General features: G+C 32.0%; 1 protein-coding gene across 1 annotated transcript; it reads left to right on the top strand.

Moving 5' to 3' along the window:
* Window positions 1-202: 202 nt before the first annotated feature.
* On the top strand, window positions 203-23,479 carry LOC133176739 (protein FAM227A-like). Its single transcript, XM_061311812.1, has 16 exons — window positions 203-348; window positions 9,251-9,421; window positions 9,540-9,593; window positions 9,797-9,867; window positions 11,317-11,352; window positions 11,624-11,737; window positions 12,938-13,000; window positions 13,170-13,310; window positions 14,841-14,967; window positions 15,081-15,188; window positions 19,254-19,741; window positions 19,973-20,130; window positions 20,450-20,527; window positions 20,651-20,798; window positions 21,905-21,937; window positions 22,733-23,479. Exons 1-16 carry the CDS (start codon window positions 228-230, stop codon window positions 22,805-22,807), a joined length of 1,986 nt encoding a protein of 661 aa, XP_061167796.1. The 5' UTR covers window positions 203-227; the 3' UTR covers window positions 22,808-23,479.
* Window positions 23,480-23,499: the final 20 nt, after the last annotated feature.

The raw sequence follows: 23,499 nt of genomic DNA, 5'->3' as shown, positions 1-23,499 counted from the left end.
ATTCGGTTTGAAATTCGATACATATCGAAACAAATATATACATATTATTTGTATATTCAAGAATTATTCATCTGAGCATGGTTCCACTGCGACTTTTATCTGTAAATTTCCTTGGTTTTGCCTCTCTGAAAACATTTATCCTAAAGGTGAAATGATTTTGGAACGAATTGACTATAAAAAGCAACCCTGTTAAAACGTTTACGACACCAAGACGTCTGGCATCCAAGATGGCGAGCATAAATCGGGTAGGCTCGCCTATGGATTTATGTGAAGAAAACTATGACTTAAAACAAGAAGTTCTTGACAATAAGAAAAAGTTTTTGGAAAACAAACAGAGAAATCGTTCACGTATCCTTTTGTATATACAAAATACATGCTAATTTTTTTTATATATTATGTTTGCAAACCGTTGCTATGCATGCTATATTCATCTGTTCATATTGAACAGGTCCAGCACAATCTCTTGATTTAGCTGTATAGCTTGAAAAAGCTATATACTTTATTAAGCTATTCAAAATAGCTTGATAAAGCTTTATATGTGCAGTTTTTCAAAAAAATGTTGGTTTTTTTTTTGGTAAGAAATAGATAAAAAGTCGCTAGTATTTGACTTTTCATATATGTACTGTGGGCTATCAAAACAACAACCGGAATCAAAGATAGTTTTAACATTGCAGCATTTGAAAACTTTTAAGCAAAAGATGAATTTCCATTGTTTGAGTAACTGTACACTACCTTGTGTACGTTGAGGCATGGATAAGTATGATTGCTTCTCATAATTTACAGTCACTTCGTACACAAACCGAGTTGTACACAAACCAAATCGTATACAAAAAGTCAACTCGTACACAAAAAAAGTCAACTCGTATACAAACCAGAAGTCAACTCGTACACAACTCATACATACGTTTTCCTATGTGATTTAAGGTAATATTTGCCATAGTTTCCAAAAAAATTGAGAAGTCAACTCATACACAAATGTGTTTTCTGTACATTTTTAACTAGTTTATGCCTATACCATATGCGCGATGCGATGCGCAGATTGATTCGTTGACAAGATTTTCCGGAATGTATGTCGTACCAGAGACATATAAGAGATATGTCTCTGGTCGTACATAATTTTGTTATATGAATATTGACACATGATGTCATTATATATACTCTCTATCTCTCTATAGTACTACTTATTTATTATACTTTTTTATTGTCTGACGTCATGGCGTCAGACAGTATTAGATTTAGCCAAGGCTTGTTGGTCAAGTTGTTCAATAGAATTAATTCTTGTGATAACTTGATCTTGGAAACTTCATACTCAGTTGGAGAGCATGAGGAGTACAGAAAACAATCATGCTAAACACCCAAACAAGCCAGAGTACTGGACCTATTTATTATCACATTATACATTACAGGTTACATAACATTTGGCCATTCTCGAATGCATATCATTTATGTCCAGCACAACAGCAGGAATGAAGCTGATCAGGTCAACACTTGTCGATTATCTTTATCAGATTAACTAATGGATGTTTATTTTCAATACATACTAAGACTCTCTACCTTTAGAATTTTTATAAATCTACACATATTCATAACTTGCAGATGTTTGATTTCCATCCCTCGTGAATTAAAAATTGTGAGTGTATTTACCAATAACCAGTTAATATCTATAATGTAACTATAACATAGTTCAAAAATTATCGAAGTGAAGGATAGATGTTGAATATTATTTTGCTTAAGGACAGATGATACAAACATTTATTGAATATCTTGAAAATAACAACTACAACCATGTTTATATCAGTAAAATGAATAAATTTAACCGCATAGTTTTTAATTTTTCATTCGAAATTTCACATTAATAAGATTTAAAGTGACAAAAATTGTATAGATTAATAAGGATGGTTGAAGGCAGGTAGAATTTTGAACACCATAGAAAGTTTACAATTTCTTAATAATTTAGAAATTTATTATTTGCATCATTTGCAATCAAAATAGATCCAAAAATATACACCTATCCAGATATCCATTTTTTGTTTGTATCATTTGTCCTTAAATGCAAAGATGTTAGCTACGTTCATTTTTTTAAATAAGACATTTCTTAACTTTCAAAATTGTTCACCAATTGATGTTTAGATTTTTATATGTTGCAACTTTTTCTTTCAAAAAGACTGGTTTTATCTTTGTATCCAATGAACAGACCCGTTGGAAGAAATTTCAGAAATGTGCAGTTTATGGTGGACACCATCAAGGAAAAATTCCTTATAGAGCATACAAAAGTTATCAGAAGTTAATATTTACATGATTTAGGTGACACAATCATAAAATAGCTATGTATTTAAATCGAGAAAATTATTGGGGGGGGGGGGGGGCAATATTATGGTCATTTTGGTTCCTTCATATAACATAATTTTCCCATTGTTATTCTCTTGTGCCGTCTTGAGGCCGTTTCTCATCTTTCATTCTTTGTTGTGGTTTATTAATGAAAACAGACGTTTTCGATACATATAGTATCTCATAATTTAAGGATACCGAATTATGAGCATCTCGTAATTAGCGTTTGTTGCAGATCCAAGAAACCACCGCGCGGGTGTTGGTTTAACAATACTTCTTGGATGTCTTTGATGTTCCTATCCTATCAGGGAAGTTGAATTATTTAAATATTTAGGGAAAAAAACTTAAAAAACTTAAAGAAAAGTAACAATTCGTGTTATCAAACATTATTTGTATAAAATTAAATCATAACGATTGTATATAAATGTTGTGTACGACTTGACTTCTGGTTTTTGTGTACGAGTTGACTTTTTGTATACGAGTTGGTTTGTGTACGACTCGGTTTGTGTACGAAGTGACTGGACACCCTTCTCATTGTACTGAATTATTACCAATCAATTAACTTGTTGACCATAATTGGCCTCCTTTATAATTTCATTGAAGAAGTAACTGTATCAAATGCTTTATATAGCCCCAAAACTTTTAGAACTTGGAGTACAAAGTCTCTTAAGGAAACACAATTTGATGAATGATTTTTACATGAATTATTTTCAGAAGAGTTCAAGGTTGAATATTATCACTGCACCAAGGTGCGACTTTTTGTGCATGCTGAGAAAAAAAACACATTTAAGAAAAAAGTGTGATAAAATAGCTAAATCAAGCTATTCTGGATAGCTTAATAAAGCTAAATAGCTTAATCAAGCTATATAGCTAAATCAAGAGATTGTGCCGGACCTGTTGAAGGGGCAAACTTTCTGTAAGTTCAAGTCATGTTTTGAAAAAAGATATGTCTAGTAAAGAAAGGATTATCTTTAGCAATATAGCTTGATTTAGCTATATAGCTTTATTAAGCTATTCAGAATAGTTTGACTTACGTTTTTATTAGGGATGGCAATCGATTACAGAATTGCTAATCGGTTAACCGCAAGACGTTCTGACCAATTAACCGGTTAATTGATCAAAATGCACGTTTTCTTGACAATTGTTTTTCAAGTAACTCTGTCCGTATGTACACAAATTGACCCAAAAAAGACGATAGAAGTTAAAACATTCCATTATCTTGATTCTGGATCAGAAAAATAGGGGCACATATTTCTTATTTAAATTTCGGTAGACAAGAAAAAATTGAGAAAACCATGAAAAAAGTCGAAGAAACTATAATTTTCCAGAGCAGATGTCACAAAGGTTCTTTCTGCATTTTCACCATGATAATAAAAACTACATGTGAACTCTATAGCCCTTAATTTACAATGTTTGTTTAATATCTATATGTAAATTGGATTGAAAACTGAAAACGACAAACAAAACAATTCACAGTGTTCAATGACTCAATTATTATCATTAAAGAATTACAGGACAGTCGGGATAATGACATGATATTTTCACAGTAATTAACACTACATAAACTGACTAATTACGCAACGGTCTCAATCTGGAGATTCATAAACATCCAAATTAGATCCTTTAAATCCTAAATGATCATCCTTTGTGCAGAGGTTTCTTTTTTTTAATTTTTTTTAAAAAATGTGTTCAATTTAACAAATATTTTATTTTTTCCGATTAACCGATTACAGATTTTCTAATTGATTGCCATCGTTCCGACCGAGTAATCGGTTAACCGGTTACAAATTGCCATCTCTAGTTTTTATGGTTTAATGTGTTGGAACTTGATAAAAAAAGAAGGGTAAATAATGATGGCTAGAACTTAACTTTTACGATTTTTGTAAACTTTTTACAATTTCAACTTCTCCACAAACACTGGACCATTTGAACCAAAATTGCCACAAAGCATCCTTGGGTGAAGGGGGTTCATGTTTGTACAACACCCTATTTCAAGGAGAGATTCTCAAGAACCACGAGGCCAGGAAAGTTGTAATTTATGTTAAAGCTAAATTACATAGTGTGATTCTCAAGGCCCCCAAGGTAGGTGGGACCACTGGGTTATTAGAGTTTTTCATAGGAATGTAAACAGGCAGGAACAAATCTTTAAAAAAATGGTCTCAAGAACAGCAAAGGCATAATAAGTCATTTTTATATGGAAGCATCCTCAGGTTTTGTAGATTCAAGTTTGTTCAAATCAAGACCCCAAGGGTAGGGTGGGGCCATGATACTGATAAAAGTTTTAAAAAGGAATATAAAGGGAAAAAAATCTGATGAAGAACAGTAAGGTTATTGTGACTCAGGTGAGCATTTTGACCCTTGGGCCTCTTGTTCAACTTTTAAGTGCTTTGAATGTTATAAGAATATTTACTTCTTATTGCACTTCAATCCTAATAAACAAATTAAATATATTTTATGTAAAACATGTTCCAGTTTATAGGAATTGTATTGACACTTCTAATTAATTTGTAAATATGAAATTAATGTACAGTGCTTCCCCATTTTACCACCAACATTTGTACCTTGACAATTTTGGCATTATAACAAGGGTGGCATTATAATGGGGGAATGCAATTAGGCACTTGAATGCAAAAGAGTTCTGTTATTAAATCTTTATTTATTTTGTTTTATTTTATTTAAGGAATAACTGTCACACGAGCAAATTGATTGACCATCATCTTAAAACCAAAAACCAGACAGTTGTTCCTTATATTTACATTTTTACCTGATTCTTGATTCAATAAAAAAATTCAATAATAAGAAATCTCAGCATCCCCGCCAGGTGTATTACTAAGCAACATGAAGTGAAAAAACATGCAGTTCTGTCACATGCTGAGCAAATCGCTTTATGGGGTTATAAAGCCATTACCTTATTTGTAGTTTTATCACAGAGAAAGACATTGGAAAATGTAAATATTTTTTGATACACATTTAATTTTTTTAAGATATGTATTGATAATTGTTTTTTTATTTTATTGTTTAATAGTAACAGAACGTTTATGTTTTTTCTTCTGATGCAAATATAAGTCCTTAGACTCCGAATATCGAATCACTTGTCACAACTTCCAGTCCACATCTGGTGTCCCTGTATTCAAAACTAATGAAATGTACACAATTTGACTTTGGATCTATCATATTCAATGCTTCTTTCATGGACCAAAATATACCTATGTACACATGGTATTTAATTTTTCACACCCAGGAAACTTGGATCCTATGTAAAAACCCAATTACTGCTTGTAAACACATCATGGCTTGATTATCTTGAATTTTACCCCGTTTAGACAACCGATAGGGATTAGCTATGCTCCATTGCACATAACACTAAATTTATACTAATTGTGAAGTTTACTACTTACTAGTTACTAGTGTTGATTCAAGTTAGTTCAAATCATGACCTCTGGGGTAGGGTTGGACCACAACAGGGGATCAAAGTTATACAAAGGAAGATGTAGGAAAAATCTCCTCCTCAAGAACAGGAAAGCCATGATTAGTCATATTTATAAATTGAAAGCATCCTCATGTAGTGTATATTCAAGTTTGTTCAATCATGACCCCCAGGGGTAGGGGGGCTACAATGGATGATCAAAGTTTTACATAGGAATATATATAAGAAAAATCTCCTCAAGAGCAGCAAAGCCATGATTAGTCATTTTGATATGGAAGCATCCTCATTTACTGTAGATTCAAGCTTGTGAATACAGTGAAACTTCGGTATTTCGAACATGGATATCTTGAATACCATGGATATGTCAAAGTGACATTTATGTCTCAACTGCTTATTCTTTAAGTATTTTACCCAGGATATCTCGAATCCTTGGATATCTCGAAGTTTTTCTTGGCCCCATCGAGTTCAAGATAACAAAGTTTGACTGTATTATGACTCCCAGGGGTAGGGTGGGGTCACAATAGGAGATCTTAAACTTTTAGACAGGAATACATAGGGAAAATCTGTAAAAATCTTTTAAAGCTAATATGTTGATGGTGCGACCGTTAGGGCGAGCGCAGACATTTATTCGGGTTTAATTTAGATCGGGCTCATTCGTCAAACTGCACTTGATATTTGTTGCATCTAGACTCTGACGTCACATGACGTCGTATAAGTTGCAATACCAAACTGAAGCCTGAACATTGTTGACTTTAATGTAGAACGTTTTATTTACTATTTATCTGCAATATATCCATTAAATCAAGGCGAGTTTATTTTTTGTGAGTTAAACTGTTGTTGTTATTCTCGCGAGAACGTAGCTTAAACAAGCGATGCATTGTGGGTCCAGAATTAAATTCTATTGAATGAATGTGCAGTAGTCCGAATTTTCTCTTCGCCCAGGCGTTGTCGTTAGAGCTCGCAGTGACGAGCAGCGCTTCGTGCCGCTTGCTGTGCTCGCTATGATTAGTCATATAAATATATGGAAGCATCTTCAGTTAGTGTAGATTTAAGTTTGTTCAAATTATGCACCCTCCCCTGCCAGAAGGGGGATGTTGTATGGGGATCACTTATCAATATACTGAACTGATTTCCAAATTTTTTTTTCCTAGCCTGAATGTCCTCAGGTGAGTGATGTGGCCTATGGGCCTCTTGTTCAAATTAAATAGTAGTTAAAACAGTAGTAAAAATACATAAGCACTGTTAAGCATCTTACTAGCTACCAGTATCTTGTTAAGCATCTTACTAGCTAGTACTAAACTTAAGTTTTAATAAAACGGAAAAACATGAAGGTTTGTCACCATGAGTAAGTTAAGTGTTTCCCTATCTTCTTTGCAAACTTATCTTAGTATGGAATTTAAAAAAAAGTTCCAGAGTAGAGTTGCTTTGAGGAGTTTAAAATAACTCAGTATAGACAGGACCTGTTATTTTCTCTTTCTATTAACTATCTGTTAGACTGAAAGTGTATTCACTGTTTTTGTCATTGCATGGACAAAATTATGTAATAATGATAATAGTTTTTATCAGGATTGCACAATTAGCAAACAGTTATTTTTAATACTGTGGTCCTGCATTAAAACATTTTTACAAACATATTATTAGCATATTAAAGATTGGTATCTAAGCATGCTAAGTATAAACACACATTGATTTTAAAAAATCAAGCATGACATATAAATATATTAACAGTTATACTGTCACTTAGCATTCAAGACTTTGGCACATGCAGAAATAATAAAAATAAAAGATTGTTATGTATTGATACTGTCAAAGTATTCCATTAGCTACACTGATTTAAAAATATCAGCTGACACTAGCCTTTTGAACATTTTGTAATAGTTGTTTTAAAAAATGCAGATAAGCAGCTCACAGTAGTTACAGATGTTAGCAATTTTTTGTTTTGGTTTGTTGTCTACTAAGTCTGACATACTATCATGCATTTAATCTAGCAGGTTTGGTGACAACTGACATCTCTTGTTAATTGAAACACATTTAGTTTAATTTTTGACATTTGATTGTTTATGAAACCTAAAACAGAAAGATTAACCTTTCTAAACATACAATAATCCTTTATTGGCATCCAGTTTAAAATAGAAAATAAAAAGCTAGTAGGAGTTAAAATGTCTTGATTTTTTTTAAGTATTGATATATATAGTGCCCTCTTCTGCAGTTTGAACTTTTTTTTTCTAAATAGTTTTGATTTTTAACATTACACCAGACAGTGTGGCAGTAAGTTAAATGTGTAAAGTGTGGAAATACAATATTTAAAAACTTAAGAAATACATTTGGTAACATAAAATAGCTCACTCTCCTATAACACAGCAAGTTTTCTTACAATTTCTCTTTTACATGAACTCTACATGTACATCCCATGATAAAGTATATTACATGTATCTAATTGTAAACACCCAATCACTTAGTCTGTTTCACAAATTTAAATATTTGCCTACCATTTAAAAGTTATCTTCTAACTTTTGACATTTCTGTAATCTTGTAGACATGCCATAAAGCATATTACATTGTGTTTATTGGAGACTTGTACTAAGTTTATTTTTAATCATCCACTGAGCATCCAACTAAATCTAGGTCTTCTTGTGTTTTTTTTTCTGTATTACATCTCTAGATTAATTTTATTATTTATGTCCTGAGAGATTTCCTCTACATACTTTGCAATCAAAGATTACTACTTTGAATTATCGTAAATGTATAGAATAAAAAAAAAAATAATGGCCTAAAATTGACCAAGTACATTTAAGTTTAGGACATTGGTGATATCATCTAAAACCACGTGTTGATATATAGGAGTTGACAGCAATGTATGCAGTAGTGATAAATATTCAATGTTGTAGGACACCTGAAATGAGGTGGCTATGGTGGCTGGCATTAAGCTACACAAATTAATCATTCTTGCTCATCTGATATCTTTGTTTTCATTGGCTATTTCTAATTCCTCTTTTAGTTTCCGAATTCTGACCCTGAAATAAATATATAGTATGAAATAAATCTTAAAAATGACCCAAAACCTTGAATTTTAAGGTTTTTGGTGATTTGAATATTTATGATGATGCATTTAAAGTAATAATGTATAAAGTAATTTCCTTCCTGCCTCTTTTGGATGTACTAGTAATAAATTGACTAAGTTATAATGTTAATTATTGTTAATTCCTTCTGAGTTTGTCATTTTTACAAACTAAATGACAAAAAATGTCTTGTAAAATAGAGTGCCATCTATGAAGATAATTCTCTATGAAGATAATTATAAAACATAATATACCGGTATTATACTTTACTTTGCTCATATCTCATACATACGTATATGAACTAACTTGAAGCATTTTATGCTTTTTGACAGATTTATAGAGCAGGGAAATATATATGTATACATTTGGTAGAATATTTTATTTCTTTCCAAGAATAAAGAGTAGTTTTTATCGTTTTCTTAACTTGAATTATCAGCTTTTTTCATTGGATCCATTGATGAAGTTAATAAGAAAATCAGTAAACTAGACAGAAAACTACAGAAGTACACAGCATTGGTTGTAGAAAGTCGAGCCTCCAACTATGAAGACACTGACGATACAATGTCGGTGGCTAGTGCCAGAGGAAGAGACAGATATGAAAGAAGAGGTCTTCATTTGTACAATTTAATATTTGCTCAAGCATGCAGGAAATGAAAATTTGAAAAATATGGCATGTATATTAAACTATGATTGAATTATTATTATTATTATTACATTTATTTCAGAGAGAGAAACCAAAGAAATAAACAAATTTGCAGGGTACTTTACAATGAAGCAGAGTAAGAATTTAAATCACACATTCACGTATATAAATTAAGGTCTTGTGATTTTAGGTCATCAGTTTGTATTACTTAACAAACTATCAAGATTTTGAGTGAATTTTTATGTCTATGATATTTGAAAGATAAATGTTGAAAATGGATAAAATTTGTAAATTTACAGGTGAAATTATTTAAATCTGATATGTTGTTTTATTATGCAGCTTTCCTACCTGGGAGAAGTGAGAGGGTTAAAAATATCTCTAAAGTCAGCATGCAGCCTAGCAAAACTACAGTAAGATCACATTTAATTAGTACACAGTGTCATAAATAGTGGTAATTGACTCCTCCTATAATTAGTACACAGTGTCATAAAAGTGGTAAATGACTCCTCATTTAATTAGTACACAGTGTCATAAAAGTGGTAAATGACTCCTCATTCCATTAGTACACAGTGTAATAATAGTGGTAATTGCTCCTCATTTAATTAGTACATGGTGTCATAAAAGTGGTAAATGACTCCTCATTCAATGAGTACACAGTGTCATAAAAGTGGTAAATGACTCCTCATTTAATTAGTACACAGTGTCATAAAAGTGGTAAATGACTCCTCATTCAATTAGTACACAGTGTAATAATAGTGGTAATTGACTCCTCATTTAAGTAGTACATAGTGTCATAAAAGTGGTAAATGACTCCTCATTCAATTAGTACACAGTGTCATAAAAGTGGTAATTGACTCCTCATTTAATTAGTACATAGTGTCATAAGAGTGGTAAATGACTCCTCATTTAATTAGTACACAGTGTCATAAGAGTGGTAAATGACTCCTCATTTAATTAGTACACAGTGTCATAAAAGTGGTAAATGACTCCTCATTTAATTAGTACACAATGTCATAAAAGTGGTAAATGACTCCTCATTCAATTAGTACACAGTGTCATAAAATTGGTAAATGACTCCTCATTCAATTAGTACACAGTGTAATAATAGTGGTAATTGACTCCTCATTTAATTAGTACATAGTGTCATAAAAGTGGTAAATGACTCCTCAAATAATTAGTACAGTACAGCGTCAGAAGTAGTTGGTTAGTAACTTATTCAATTTGAAATAAATTTGGACACATATGGTACTTGTTATATATTTATTATTTATAAATATTATATTTTTTATTGTAAACTAAAAAAACTTATTTTTTAATTTTAAGTTTTGTTTTTGTTTTTTCTTAAGGTTTTTAATCTTTATTTTGCCATTACACAGACAGTTCTTGCTTGAATTAATGTTTCTGATGTAATTAATAGCTACAGCTGTCAGGTATAAAGTGGGCTACATATTTAAAATATAATTAACAGGCATAATTTGTGGTAAGATAAAGGTCAACTTGAATTATTTCAAATATAGACCACAAGGGCCAGGATAGGGTCATAATAAGGATCCTAAACTTTTCACAGGAATGAATGGAGAAATTCTTTTACAGATTATTTTCTGGAAGAACAAAGCAAAGTTTTACAACCATCCCAATAGAATATATTGTTGGTTGACACACACATATATGAAAGAAAATGTTTTTAGGATAATTTTTTTTCAATAAAAACTAGATGATGTGGTTAAGCATTACATTCCATGGGTCAACAACACCTCAGAAAGATTGCAGTCTGCTCCTTAAGTAGTCTAAAACATATATTACAAAACTTTAGCTGAATTTCTTTTTGGATAAATGTTAATTTTTTTTTTACATTTCAGATTAAGAAAGAATCAGGAAAACCAAAGTTTGTTGAGGTATGCAGATCAATTATTCATATACACCATTAATACATCTAAGGTGGAAGATGCAACATCAAAATTTACAATAAAAACAGTGTTCCAAGAATACCTCATATGTCATTGATAAACAGCATTTTTGATCCTTAATACTTATCAATCTAATTAAAATTAGATGTTCCGAATCCGCTTCCACTTCGAAGCAGTAGCGGATTTGGAACGTCTAATTTTAATTAGATTGAATACTTATAAGTTTACAATATGTTTATGTGATGACATATAACTCTAGCTCCACCAGTATCCTGGGTATGATTCCACGGAGCTAACAGCCCTCCCTGACGAAATCCCCTTGGTGGAAATGTTAGAAAAAGCAGTTGCAGCTCACATGCAGCTCCATAAAAAGGTAAACTTCAAGCTCTAATTCTACTTGCCTTAGGATGTTTTAGGGGACAGCATTTTTTAAAAAAATCCTTCGGAATTTGATAAGACCTTGATGTCATATATCAGTGTTTTCCCTAAGAACCGGCTACCAGCCAAATTGACCGCTTCATTTGATAAAAATGCCACTTTGAATTAAACAAAAATTTAATTTAATTGTTGTAAAGTCCACAGAGATTTGTAAAACCTCAACCCAAAGCCTGTTACAATTGATCTCTAACCCTATACTCTGAAATAAAGGGAAACACTGCATGTAATTTTATACTGAAACACAAAAGAAACGCAACAAGCAGTGATCTACAAATATTTGAATTTTTTATCTAATGATTTTCAAACATGAATTCAGTAATGTTGAACTCGATTTAAAAACATCAGAGATTTGATAAAAATGTTAAATGATTATCTTTTAACTTTAGAAAGTAACTCATGACTGTTAAAACACCCCCCACCCCGGCCATTCAATAACAGCGTGCAAGACTGCCATGCACAACAATTGCAGCTTGATTTCTACGATGCAGTAGGTTCATCGGTCTCGAGATCTGAGCGAAAGAAACATTCTTTGCCATTTTTAAATGCCTGTTTTTAAGATGACGAGGTTGAATTTCCTCTAGCCTAGCGTCCAAGGACTGTCATTTATGCTAATGATACGTAAGAGCCTCTTGAGGCGTGATGTATTGCATATTTGCATCTGCAACTCTCCATCACCCTTATTTTGAGATTTTCCAGCTAGAGCAATGAAAATGCGTACTTAAGTCATTTTCAGGAAGCCTTGGCATAGCTTACAGAAAAGAAAGGATAATTTATTTTTCGGAATATTGCTGCATTACTTATGATGAACAGATACAAACCATTAAAAGTCCATGTTATTGCCAAATGTTTTGTTAAACATGCAATTTTTGATTTCTGTTAAGCGGACTCAAACTTAACTTCCGGTATTGGTATGAAAATCATTCAACCGTTAAATTACCGATATTTACAAAGTTGAAGATATCCTTACTTTTTAGATACAAAATTATATCCTATATATAATATTTCCCCCTAAAATAGGATGTTGCGTTTCTTTTGCGTTTCAGTATATTTAGGTCAAGAGACACTCATGAAATACAGGGCTTGAGAAAATTGGTGTAGATGTATTCATAGTTTTTCCCCCTTTTTTTTATTTCAGCCTGACTACAGACCAGAATTTGAAAAATGGTTTTATTCTGAAATGTCCCAAGCAGTATGCTCTGTAAGTATTAGCATATAAGATAAACCCTGTACAGTACATTATATATTCAGCATCTTATATCACAGATATTAAATATATCATTGAAACTTATTCCTATGATATATATTCTAATTACAACAAGGATTCAAATGAATTTAGATTAGACTTGATTTTCCTGCCTTTTTTACAGGACATTTTCTGGTACCTATTTTTGGACAAGTTTCAGTCGAGTAAAAACTCCCAAGTCAAGCTGTTTAACAGAGCAGCGTACAACTATGTGAAGCTAATGTTATACGTCAGGAATCCCCAGTATCGAGATGTCTTCTTCAAGGTCAGCTGCCGCTATTACACCTAATGATAAATTGTTTGGAATAATTACAGTGGGACAGTGTTTAGATTTATTTGTGGTTTGGATTATCATATATGTGACTTATTTCAAAGGAAGAGGAAATAAAAACCAAGAAAACCATAAAAAATGAATATAAAGGTCAATGACCTAGAATAAACATAAAAATTTAGTTATTTATTATCATTTCATTCATTAATAGTGAAACATAGTGCTTTAAACCTTGGGACTATTTCAAATAAATAATAGAGTTTAATATGATACATGAAATATAAAACTTACATCAACTAAATTCATATGACAAAGTTAACTTTCTTTTTGGTAGTTTTAATCAGTTTTTGCTTTTATTAAGATATCTTGTTGAAACTTAATAAATGGAGTATTTATTTAAGGGGATGAAGGACACATGGTCACATAGTCTCCGTTTATATAAGTGCAAAATGTGTAAAGCATCAATTCTTGTATAATTTTTTGACAATTTTTTAACTTTAATTACCATCTAATATAAAAAATAAAAAAGTTTTAACATTCTTGTAAACATTAACAAATTATGAAAAAGATTGATCCACTCCTCTGTTTCCCTAAACTGTGCGTCCAACAAGTCAGTGACGTCATACACGATCTGTTAGTACAGCAAGATCATACTGTGAACAGAGGGGCGGTATTATTATGTAAAAACAGGTCATAATCGGTATATGATGAAATATTTTGAGAAACGTGGAACACAAAAATTATTTTTGCATGGCTGATGACGGAAATCTTATGTAGGTATATCTTATTTCGCTTATTTAGCTGTAGTGTGACGTCATAGTTGGTTTTTCCCGTACTCGAGAAATGTAACATGACACGTTTTTGTCATGCTTATGTCCTCTTTAACGATGTCCTGTGAAATAATGAGGTCAGCTTCATCATTCGAAAAATTTTACAGTTAATCAATAATTTGAAGGATTTGCATTTCAACATAAATTAAAAAATATTGAATGATAGAATTTTTTGTAAATTACGTTTTTTATTGTTTAAGTTGTCTTAGAAAGTGCGTAATTTTCCCTATCCAGATGCAGTGTGATAGACAAAACTTGCTTTTTCGAATTTTAAATTCTAGTTATACTCTGAAATATTTTAAAAGATACATGTCCACTTTGATATTTTTTATGTATGCTTAAAAAATCCCATTATGGACAGAGTAATGCGCCCGGAAACATGGAGAATTACATGTATAACTCCACTTAGATACTGTAGGGCATAGTATTTGTCAATCAATATCTCCAAAATAAGGTAAGAAACCTAATGATATAACTGCTTTAAGATATGTGGGACATACTTAATTAGAAATATACAAAATATGAAAAAAATTGAATGACAAGTATTTTTTCAGCTCAAGGTCCTTCTCCTCCTTAAATGTATGAAGTTTATAATAGTGAAAGTTTGAAAGCACATACATGTATCATAGTTTCAGCTCTTTGGGGTGAAACAAGCTTGAATACATGTACTAAATACTTGCCGTATATTATCCAGGACTACCCCACTTTGGTTGCCCAGGCGATCTACGCTGCCTACTGCCACTCTTTCCCGGACTCCTACAGACAGTTTAACGAGCAGTTCAAGGAAGATTTAGTTACCCTGGTCTATAGCTGGATTGCAGGTGAATTCTATGTCTATCATATAATGTACATTGTTTCATGAGCAAGATTAAGGGGAAGATGGACTTTTCTTGACCACTTTTTACCGTAAAAGTTATATTTGTCTTGTTTCCAGGTATCAAACCAGCATCCAGATGTTGGTTGTTGTGGAACTTCAACAAATTAGAGCCACCCAATATCAAACAGAGAGAGGAACTGATGAATAGAGAGAAGAATAAGAAACGTAAGAAATTGTAATTACGTAGAGACACTGATTTATAACAATAATCACTGACAAATTTTATACTTCCAGGTCAAAGTTCAAAAATTCTTAGCTATTTATTATTCTGTCAGAGTCAAAGTTAAAACAAATTTATAGCCATTTACTATTCTGTCAGACTACTTTTTGGGGAAAAAAAATAAAAACATAGGACATGAATGCCCTATCTAGGGTTCATTAGTAATGGAACATGAAAATTGGTGTAAGTGTATGAAGTTTGATGAAAATATCCTAAATAGTTCCTTTAAAACTGAGATTTAGCCACAATAAATAGTGAAGTCAAAGGTCATTGGGAAAGTCAAGGTAAAAAAAAAAATTGGACAATGTTGATGAATTATCACTAAATTTGTATCAGTACTAAGCTTATACATAAAAATATTTTGAGTAGTTTCTTTGAAACTAAGCTAAATACTAATTTGAGAAAAGCGCGGTCAAGGTCAAAGGGAAGGTCAAGATTAAAAAAAATTGATACAGATCAATAGCACTCACCAACATGTATCAGCATATATGATAAAGATATCTTGATTTGTTTCTTTAAAACTGAGCTAAACACAAAATTGAGAAAAGTGATGACAAGGTCCAAGGTCGGGTCAGAAATGTTGACACAATTGACTAGCTCTCATCCATAAGTATAAGCTTATGATATTTAGAATAGTTTCTCTGAAACTTAGCTAAACACAAATTTAAGAAAAATGAGGTTGAGGTCAAAGGAAAGGTCAAAGTCAGAAAATGTTACTGAAGTTGAATAGCTCTTCAAATAAAGTTTGATAAAAATATGTTGAACTAAACTCTAATTTAAGAAAAGTGAAGTAAAGTCAAAGGAAGTGTCAAGGTAAAAAAAAAAAAAACACGAATAGCTCTCATCAACATATATCAGTATATGATATTTGAGAAAATATGTTGAATAATTTCTTTGAAACTGAGCTGAACACAAATTTAAGAAAAATGAGATCATGGTCAACGTAAAGGTCAAGGTCAGAAAGATGTAAATGAAGTTGAATAGCTCTTACAAATATGTATCAGCATATAAGGTTTGATTAAAAAAAACCTCTTAGATAGTCTCTTTGAAACTGAGAGGAAAGTTTTTGAAATGCAAGTTCAGGTCAAAGGAAAGGTCAAAGTAAAAAATGTTGATGCCTTTGAATAGCTTTCTTCAATACTGACCTCAATTTTCTTAAAGTTTAAACTTAGTGTTTAGTTCAGATTCAAAGAAACTATTCAACATATTTTATCAAACTATATGCTGATAAGTATTTGTAAGTACATTGGTGCATTTATACAACTTTTGAATTCGTATAACTGACTAGGACTAGTTTTATTTTGATAGTCAGTGCATTGTGTCATGGTGTGCATCAGGAACATATGAGGCATTGCAATGTCATCAGAGAAACTGCATACCCACTGTGCCCCATTCTCTCTTTTGTAATTATGTACATCGAGTAGCAGTATCTCATCAAATTTTATGATGTACATTTCACACATCTTATATATCCATAATTCTCATGGGCTCATCACTGATAATTCAATTACAATCATTGAAAGCTTTTCATCAATATTAGTTGCCAATTTTCCATCATTTATTTTGACAGCTGTTATGTAACAGGGCAGTCCCCAATGGAAGCCTGGTATTGTTCAGTACAAATACTTGGTTTTCAATATGTCTGAAGACTGAGCCCAGAAATAATTAAAGCATCACCACTAAGTCACACACAACAATCTTTCAAAAGAATTATATAATTGCCATCCTTAATGAAAAGTTTGAGTGTAACATATTATTGATGTAAACATAATAATTGTCTCAAACTGTTTTTTAAGTCTGCTAAAAAAATATAATTTCGATATATTAAGTAAACAATAACTGCCGGAATCAATGTCCACAAATAATAAACTTTGCTGTGTTTTCTTCATACAGAAAATAAATCTTTGATCTGCCAGTTACGTAATTTATGTTGTAGGGAAGGAAGCAGGTGCAGGCAGACATTTACGTCAGGCATATCTTACATTTAAAAAAAAAAACCATGTGATAATTTTCAAATAAATCTTTGCAAAAAGCAGAAGTTTTGGACGCATCTGGAGTGTTTACGTTCTTAAATTTTAATTTTTACACAATTTTGTCAGATTTTGGTTTTAACTAAACTTGCAACAGAAGGTTGTTCGAAGAAGTGCTTGCTCTATAAGGAAATGATAAAAAGTAAAATTTGACACTTTTTGTATGTTGAATTCTGTGTAGTCTCTCTATATTTTTATCTTTAAGCTCACCTGAGCCATAGGTTCAAGTGAGCTTTTCTGATCAAATTTGTGTATTGTTTGTCTTTGTTGTTGTCGTCATAAAGAAGATGGGCATATCTGACGTGTGATCTCCAGGAATCGTGTGTATGAAACATTTATAGTTTCAATGTCCACAGCTGAACAGACTTTACAAAGTTACACACACAGGAAAATGTTACATTTACATTCATTTTAAATACTTTGTCAAATTGTAATATATGTCTGCTTATATTAATAGACTTGATAACATATTCATATTTGTTCAAAGAAATGTGAAGTCCCTTTCCATGGGAAATAAATTGAAATTTAAAGAAAATTAAAATTCCTGTGTTCATTTATGGAACAATTTACTTTTACATGTACAGTTTTACCAACTTGTGAAAACTATTTTAAAAAACAGATTATCATCTGCCAGGACATATTTCTTAATATTTAACTGTCAATCCCATTCAAGTTTTCTTAATGTCCAATGTACTGTATACATGATTATTTTCGTCCTGTTTTATTTTCCGTCATTTAACAGTGCAAACAATTTTGCCCTGTTTTAAATTTGCTCAGACACAGTAATGTGTCAAGGATGTAATGCTGTCTTTTTTTTAATTTGCCCCATTTTAAATTCGCCCATGAGGGCAAAAGGGGCCAAAATAAAATGGGGCAAAAATTTCCCTGCATATAGTAATTTATACTGTCCACATGTATTTCACTAACGTCTTGTAATATTATTTTAAACTAGATATCATTGAGATGGTGGCCATCTCAAAGGGCCCCGCTTTCAGCAACGGACATGAAAATGTAAGGTAGCTGAAAAGAGCTTATTTTGAAGAGGAATATTTGTGTACTATTAAGGGATGTGTTTTGAGTCTAAAGGGCTTCTATGTCATCCTTGTTATAATAAAAAATGGCATGAAAATCACGAGTGCTCCATACCCTCTATCAAAAAACGTCACAAAAATCACAAATGTTGCATATCTTCTATGAAAATTTTGCATATCCTCTATCAAAATATGGAAGGAAAATCACAAATTCTCCATACCCTAAGTCAATTGGTAAAGTTTGAGGCTGACTGGATTTAAGGGAAAGAAATTATGCACCGAACAAAGATTTTAAACAGAGAGGCTTTTTTTTACCTTGACCCTTGACCTAGAAACTTCGTTCAAGGTCACTGCACATTCATTGACAACTGGCAGTGAGTGAAATATAAGCCACATTGGACCAAGGGGAGAGAAGATATGCTTCAGACAAGGATTTTTCATATAATTCTGCTATGACCTTCACCTTAGACCTAGAAACATGGTTCAAGGTCACTGCACACCCTTTACCCAAAGGCACTCTGTGGGTGAAGTATGAGCCAGACTGAGCTAAGGAGAGAGAAGATATGCTCCGGACAAGAGATCACAGAAGGACGGACGGACGGACAGACTGATCACTATAGGGTGCCTGCAGAGCGGGGCCCTAATTATTGTACATGAATTTGTTTTCATACTTTACAACTCTTGTATAGAGAGCCCCAAGGAAGTAGACTTTGCACTAATCAGATTACATTCTTTTTATAATTTAAAAAAATGAATAGTAAAATTAGACTCCAGTGAGCAATGTGACCATGAGTTTCTTCATTTGCATTTTTATTTCCTCTTAAACATTTTCTGTGAAAAGAAATTGCTGGCTATATTTGCATGAGAAAAAAAAATATTGAGCTTAAAATTGGTGTGTTCATTTTTGAAAATATAAAATTATTATATTGATATAATTCTTTATTTTCAGCATCCATGTCCTTAAATTTTGATTTCCTGGACTCTCTATTCTCCAGTAATGCCAGTCAGTACACCTCCACCACTTCTTTAAACCAATCCATGTCAAAGTCCTCAATGCAGAGCTTCGGGGGTCGCCGAGGGAAAAAACTCTCACGAGGCCTGAACAGACGTGGCAGTATACAGAGCTCTGTTTCAATCTCATCTAAACAGCACCTCCAGTCTCCGGGATCCTCCCATGATGGGGCCATTATTGACTATGTGTCAGAAAATCAGAGACTGGGAGGTTATGGAAAAAAGCCCTCTCCATCTGGGTCTCAGATGGGGAAGGAACGTGCGGTGGATCCTAGGAAATTACGAGATGCATTGACTCCAATTAGAGAGACAACATATGAAGAGGACGCTCAACAGCTGGACACACACAGAGGGGACAAAACATCCACTGTGTCTGTCGCTCTGACCAAGGCCCCCACAAAAGTTCCAGGCAGGAAGTTGTGCGAGGTAAACACTATGACTTGGTTGGTGAAGTTGACATAGGTCTCGCAACAAGTTAAATGTTATAGCAACTTTTATTTTTTATATCATCATTTTGGTTACATGTATATTGCAAAGTTTTTGCTGAATTCTTTCTGAAGCATATGTGAGCATATTATCTAAAGATTTTTTATGTTTTATGAATTTTTAAATCTTGTCAACTAATCAAGGAAACTTGTTTACCTTACTTACTTCTAGTCCCACCCAGCTTGTGGAGGTCCAGACTATGTGAAGTCTGTTTTTAACATTAATGGACAGAGCCCCCTGGTGGTACACTTTTTAAGGATGAAGGGACTACAGTATGATGCTGGCACAGACGTCCTGGTACAGCGAACAGAAATACAAAACTTACCTCCATATCTTTTTCCATGCAATTTGTGTCAATAAAACTTGATGAAGGAAAAACAATCAAATGAGATATTTCTTAATGGTATAATAAAAAAAAATGAAATGAAAAAAAATCTTTAAAAAAATATGGAAAAAACAAAGAATCAACTCAAAATGATGTGTCACTGATTGTTGTTAATTGTTTTAAAAAAAAAAAACAAAACTTTAAAAATTTTGGTAAATGACTGTTAATTTTTAACTTGGTAAGAATTTTCCTGCTGAATGTCCTTGAGTAGTTTAAAAAAAAAGTTAAACTTGTTCCACACATGTGCCTTAACTCTGGTTTACATTGGATGCACCAACATATAGAGATGTAATAAGAGAATCTTTCAAGAAAGCCAGGGATATAGAGAAGCAGTATGACGAGTGAGTAGAAAACTGACATTGTAAATCCCAGGAACACTGGAACCTCTATATGGACAGATGATTGTATTGTATATGTTTGTAAAAAATTGTTCTCATTATTTGTTTTTCTATCTTAATTTGTAGATTTATTGAAAAGAACTTTAAGGAGCATGTTGAGACAATGATGAGAAATAGAATAGCAGACAAGAGACACAGAGAATTAGAGAAGTTATTGTTGTCTAATCCAAAGGAGGTCAAAAGGTTAACAGAACTCATCATACTCGAGCAGGAGGTAAAGTTCTTAACAGATGATCTCATCTTATAATATTTTCTTATTTAAAGCACTATCATTAAAAACACACCCATTACATTTCACAAATACTTTTCCGATAAATGAGTACAGTAAAACACATCTTATAATGAACTTGGTTTGCATTATTTTCTATCACATTTTATAGGGAACCCAGACTTGGTTATTTTCTATAAAAAGATCCAAGCAAAGGGTAACCAAAGAGGGAAAATTGACTTTATATGCTCTAAATAATGTTCTTAATGGTTTATAGCAAAATGGTTCAATTTCTGCTTTACTTATTAACTTAGTATAAAATCGTTATAATAATATTACAACAGTTTTTTACCAACCCTTTAAACTTATGTAAAATATCAGTCAAAATAATTTGTACAATTGGCAATGCATAGTAAAGTACACAAACTCAAGTATTTCTATGTTTACTTGGCATAATAGATTATAGATGCATGGAAGCAGTCGTGGCTGCCCTCTGAGATTTGTTGTAATCTGTTTTTTACTGTATAAGATTGTATATCATATATCAACCTCACAATGAGCCTGACATCCATGAAACATTTTTTCTCTTTGATGAAAATTTTAATCATAATCCATAATTTTCCCTTCCACTGAAGAATTTTTTAAAAATATTTATCCTGTAATATCACTGCTTAGATTAAGCACATGCCTAAAAATGTCTGCATATAATCATCCATATATACCCGTATCCACTGCATTGTTCATATTTCCTTGGAGCACTGAATTTAACATCTTTTTTGCTCAATTTGAGGCTCATGTGAGCTTTTCAGATCAAATTTTATCCATTGTCCATTTGTCTGTCTGCCATTGCCTGCCTGTCTTCTAAGGATGAATAAACACTAAATGCATTCTGTTATTTTTTTATCTTTTTTTTTTTTTTTGGTTTATTTCTACTGTGTTTTGGCTAGTGAAGATGATATTCAGAAAAAGAAATGTCAGTCAGCTGAGCATTGTGGAATTTAATTATGACCTGTTGTGTTTTTAAGATTTTTATTCTCGAACAACAAAATTCAAGTTTTAAAATTCCTCACTCATAATGAAATATCCATGTATGTATATATGTTTTCTTGCAGAAAGATCTAGAGTCAGATTCAGCCGAACCAGCAGTTATTATAGAACAGACTCTGAATGCGTTGTCACACAAAATGTGGTGATGACCGTATATTGATTCAAGTACTAGGTCTTTATAAGTTAATACATGTATCTGCAATTAAATTAATGTACTGAATTTTATAAAATTTAATAACTGTAGCATGTCTCCTTGTGGAGGTTAAGACTAAGTATTGGCAGATCTATATAAAGTCTATTCAATAATAATATTGATCATTGAAATTATCTAAAAGTAACAAAATATACATGTATTTTAAAAAATTCATTCAAATCAAATAATATCTAACTATTGGTGTGTTCAAAGGAGCTTTTAGTGACTGTGTTTTGTTTGAAATGTGACAAATTATTAAGCAGGAAACTACTAGTATTAATAGGTATATAACGGAAACAGAGATTGAGATTTTGAATGCTTTCTTTTTCTTTTACTTGATGTGGCATTACAATTGTGTGCTTCAGAAGACATAATCTTTCTAATCTGTGTCTAGTTTTGCAGGAGAATCAAAGAAAATTATTTCTTGGCCTACAATTATTGTCATTTAAATCATAATTTTGCTTTTAAATACATATCCAAGAAATCCTAATTTCTGACTTTTTATAATGATATTTTTGTTTGTTGTGTGTTCAGTCCTATGATCAGGATACCTTTATTAGGTACCAAGTATATAGCTTTTTAATTAAGCTTATACCTATAAAATGTATGAAACTAAATTAATTTATTTTTTAAACTGTGCAAGTTTGATGAACATCAAAATTCTTAAAGGTTCCTCAGATTTGATATTTGTGTTTTACAGAGGGCTGAGGATTCATTGTCGGCTGGAGCTGATACTGCGATAGAGAACTCGTTACAGGCACTGAGGTGTTCCTAAAGGGAAGATAACTCAAGGAGTTGTCTAGTCTTTTGTAAAAAGGTCTAATATACTGGTTTTTGACTAAACTCTTACTATGATGTATTTATGAGCTCTTGCATATATATTGATGGTACATATTTTAGTCCATTGCAATGTATTATGTCATGTACCCAAAGTCTTATGCAAATATTTCTCGTTCACAAACTTGATTTTGATGAAGATGCATTTCTTTTCATGATTGATCTGTACATAGATGCATTTCCTTCTCAATGCATTAAAAATATGAATAGTATGGAATCAATATTGGCAAAGGTGCTCTGGTACATCACTATTAATTTTATGTCAAATTATCATGTATTAAACAGTTACACATTTAATTTCTTAAGGCAGTATGTTCTTCACAGACTTGAAAGATTTTCTATATAAAAGAGATCCTGTGATTTTGTAAAATATTAATTTGTGTGATAGAAATTAAAAATAAAAGTTACAAATAAGTAATACAATCATGTATGTGAGGAGGGCACTTTTGTTTACATTCCTTATAACCACTGTGATATTCTGACTGTGATTAATTATGCACTTTTTAAGAATAATTTTTAAGACACCATTGTTATTGTTCATAATGCAAGGAATTTTCCTGTGGTTGGTTCGTGATTTACTGTCTTATTTCAATAAAATGTTACTTTGAATAATGTTTCAGTTTTACTCTG

Source organism: Saccostrea echinata, unplaced genomic scaffold, assembly GCF_033153115.1.
Source record: "Saccostrea echinata isolate AGI-Se365-2 ecotype Australia unplaced genomic scaffold, CSIRO_AGI_Sech_v1 ptg000081l, whole genome shotgun sequence".
Classification (NCBI taxonomy): Eukaryota; Metazoa; Mollusca; class Bivalvia; order Ostreida; family Ostreidae; genus Saccostrea; species Saccostrea echinata.
Note: the sequence above shows the minus strand (reverse complement) of the source record. Positions and strands in the feature narration are given on the sequence as shown.

Coding starts and splice junctions, on each gene's coding strand:
- LOC133176739 (XM_061311812.1), top strand. CDS start 228: ATGGCGAGCATAAATCGGGTAGGCTCGCCTATGGATTTATGTGAAGAA. Junction 9,868..11,316: donor TGCAGCCTAGCAAAACTACA/GTAAGATCACAT, acceptor TTTACATTTCAG/ATTAAGAAAGAATCAGGAAA. Junction 20,528..20,650: donor ATAGAGAAGCAGTATGACGA/GTGAGTAGAAAA, acceptor CTTAATTTGTAG/ATTTATTGAAAAGAACTTTA.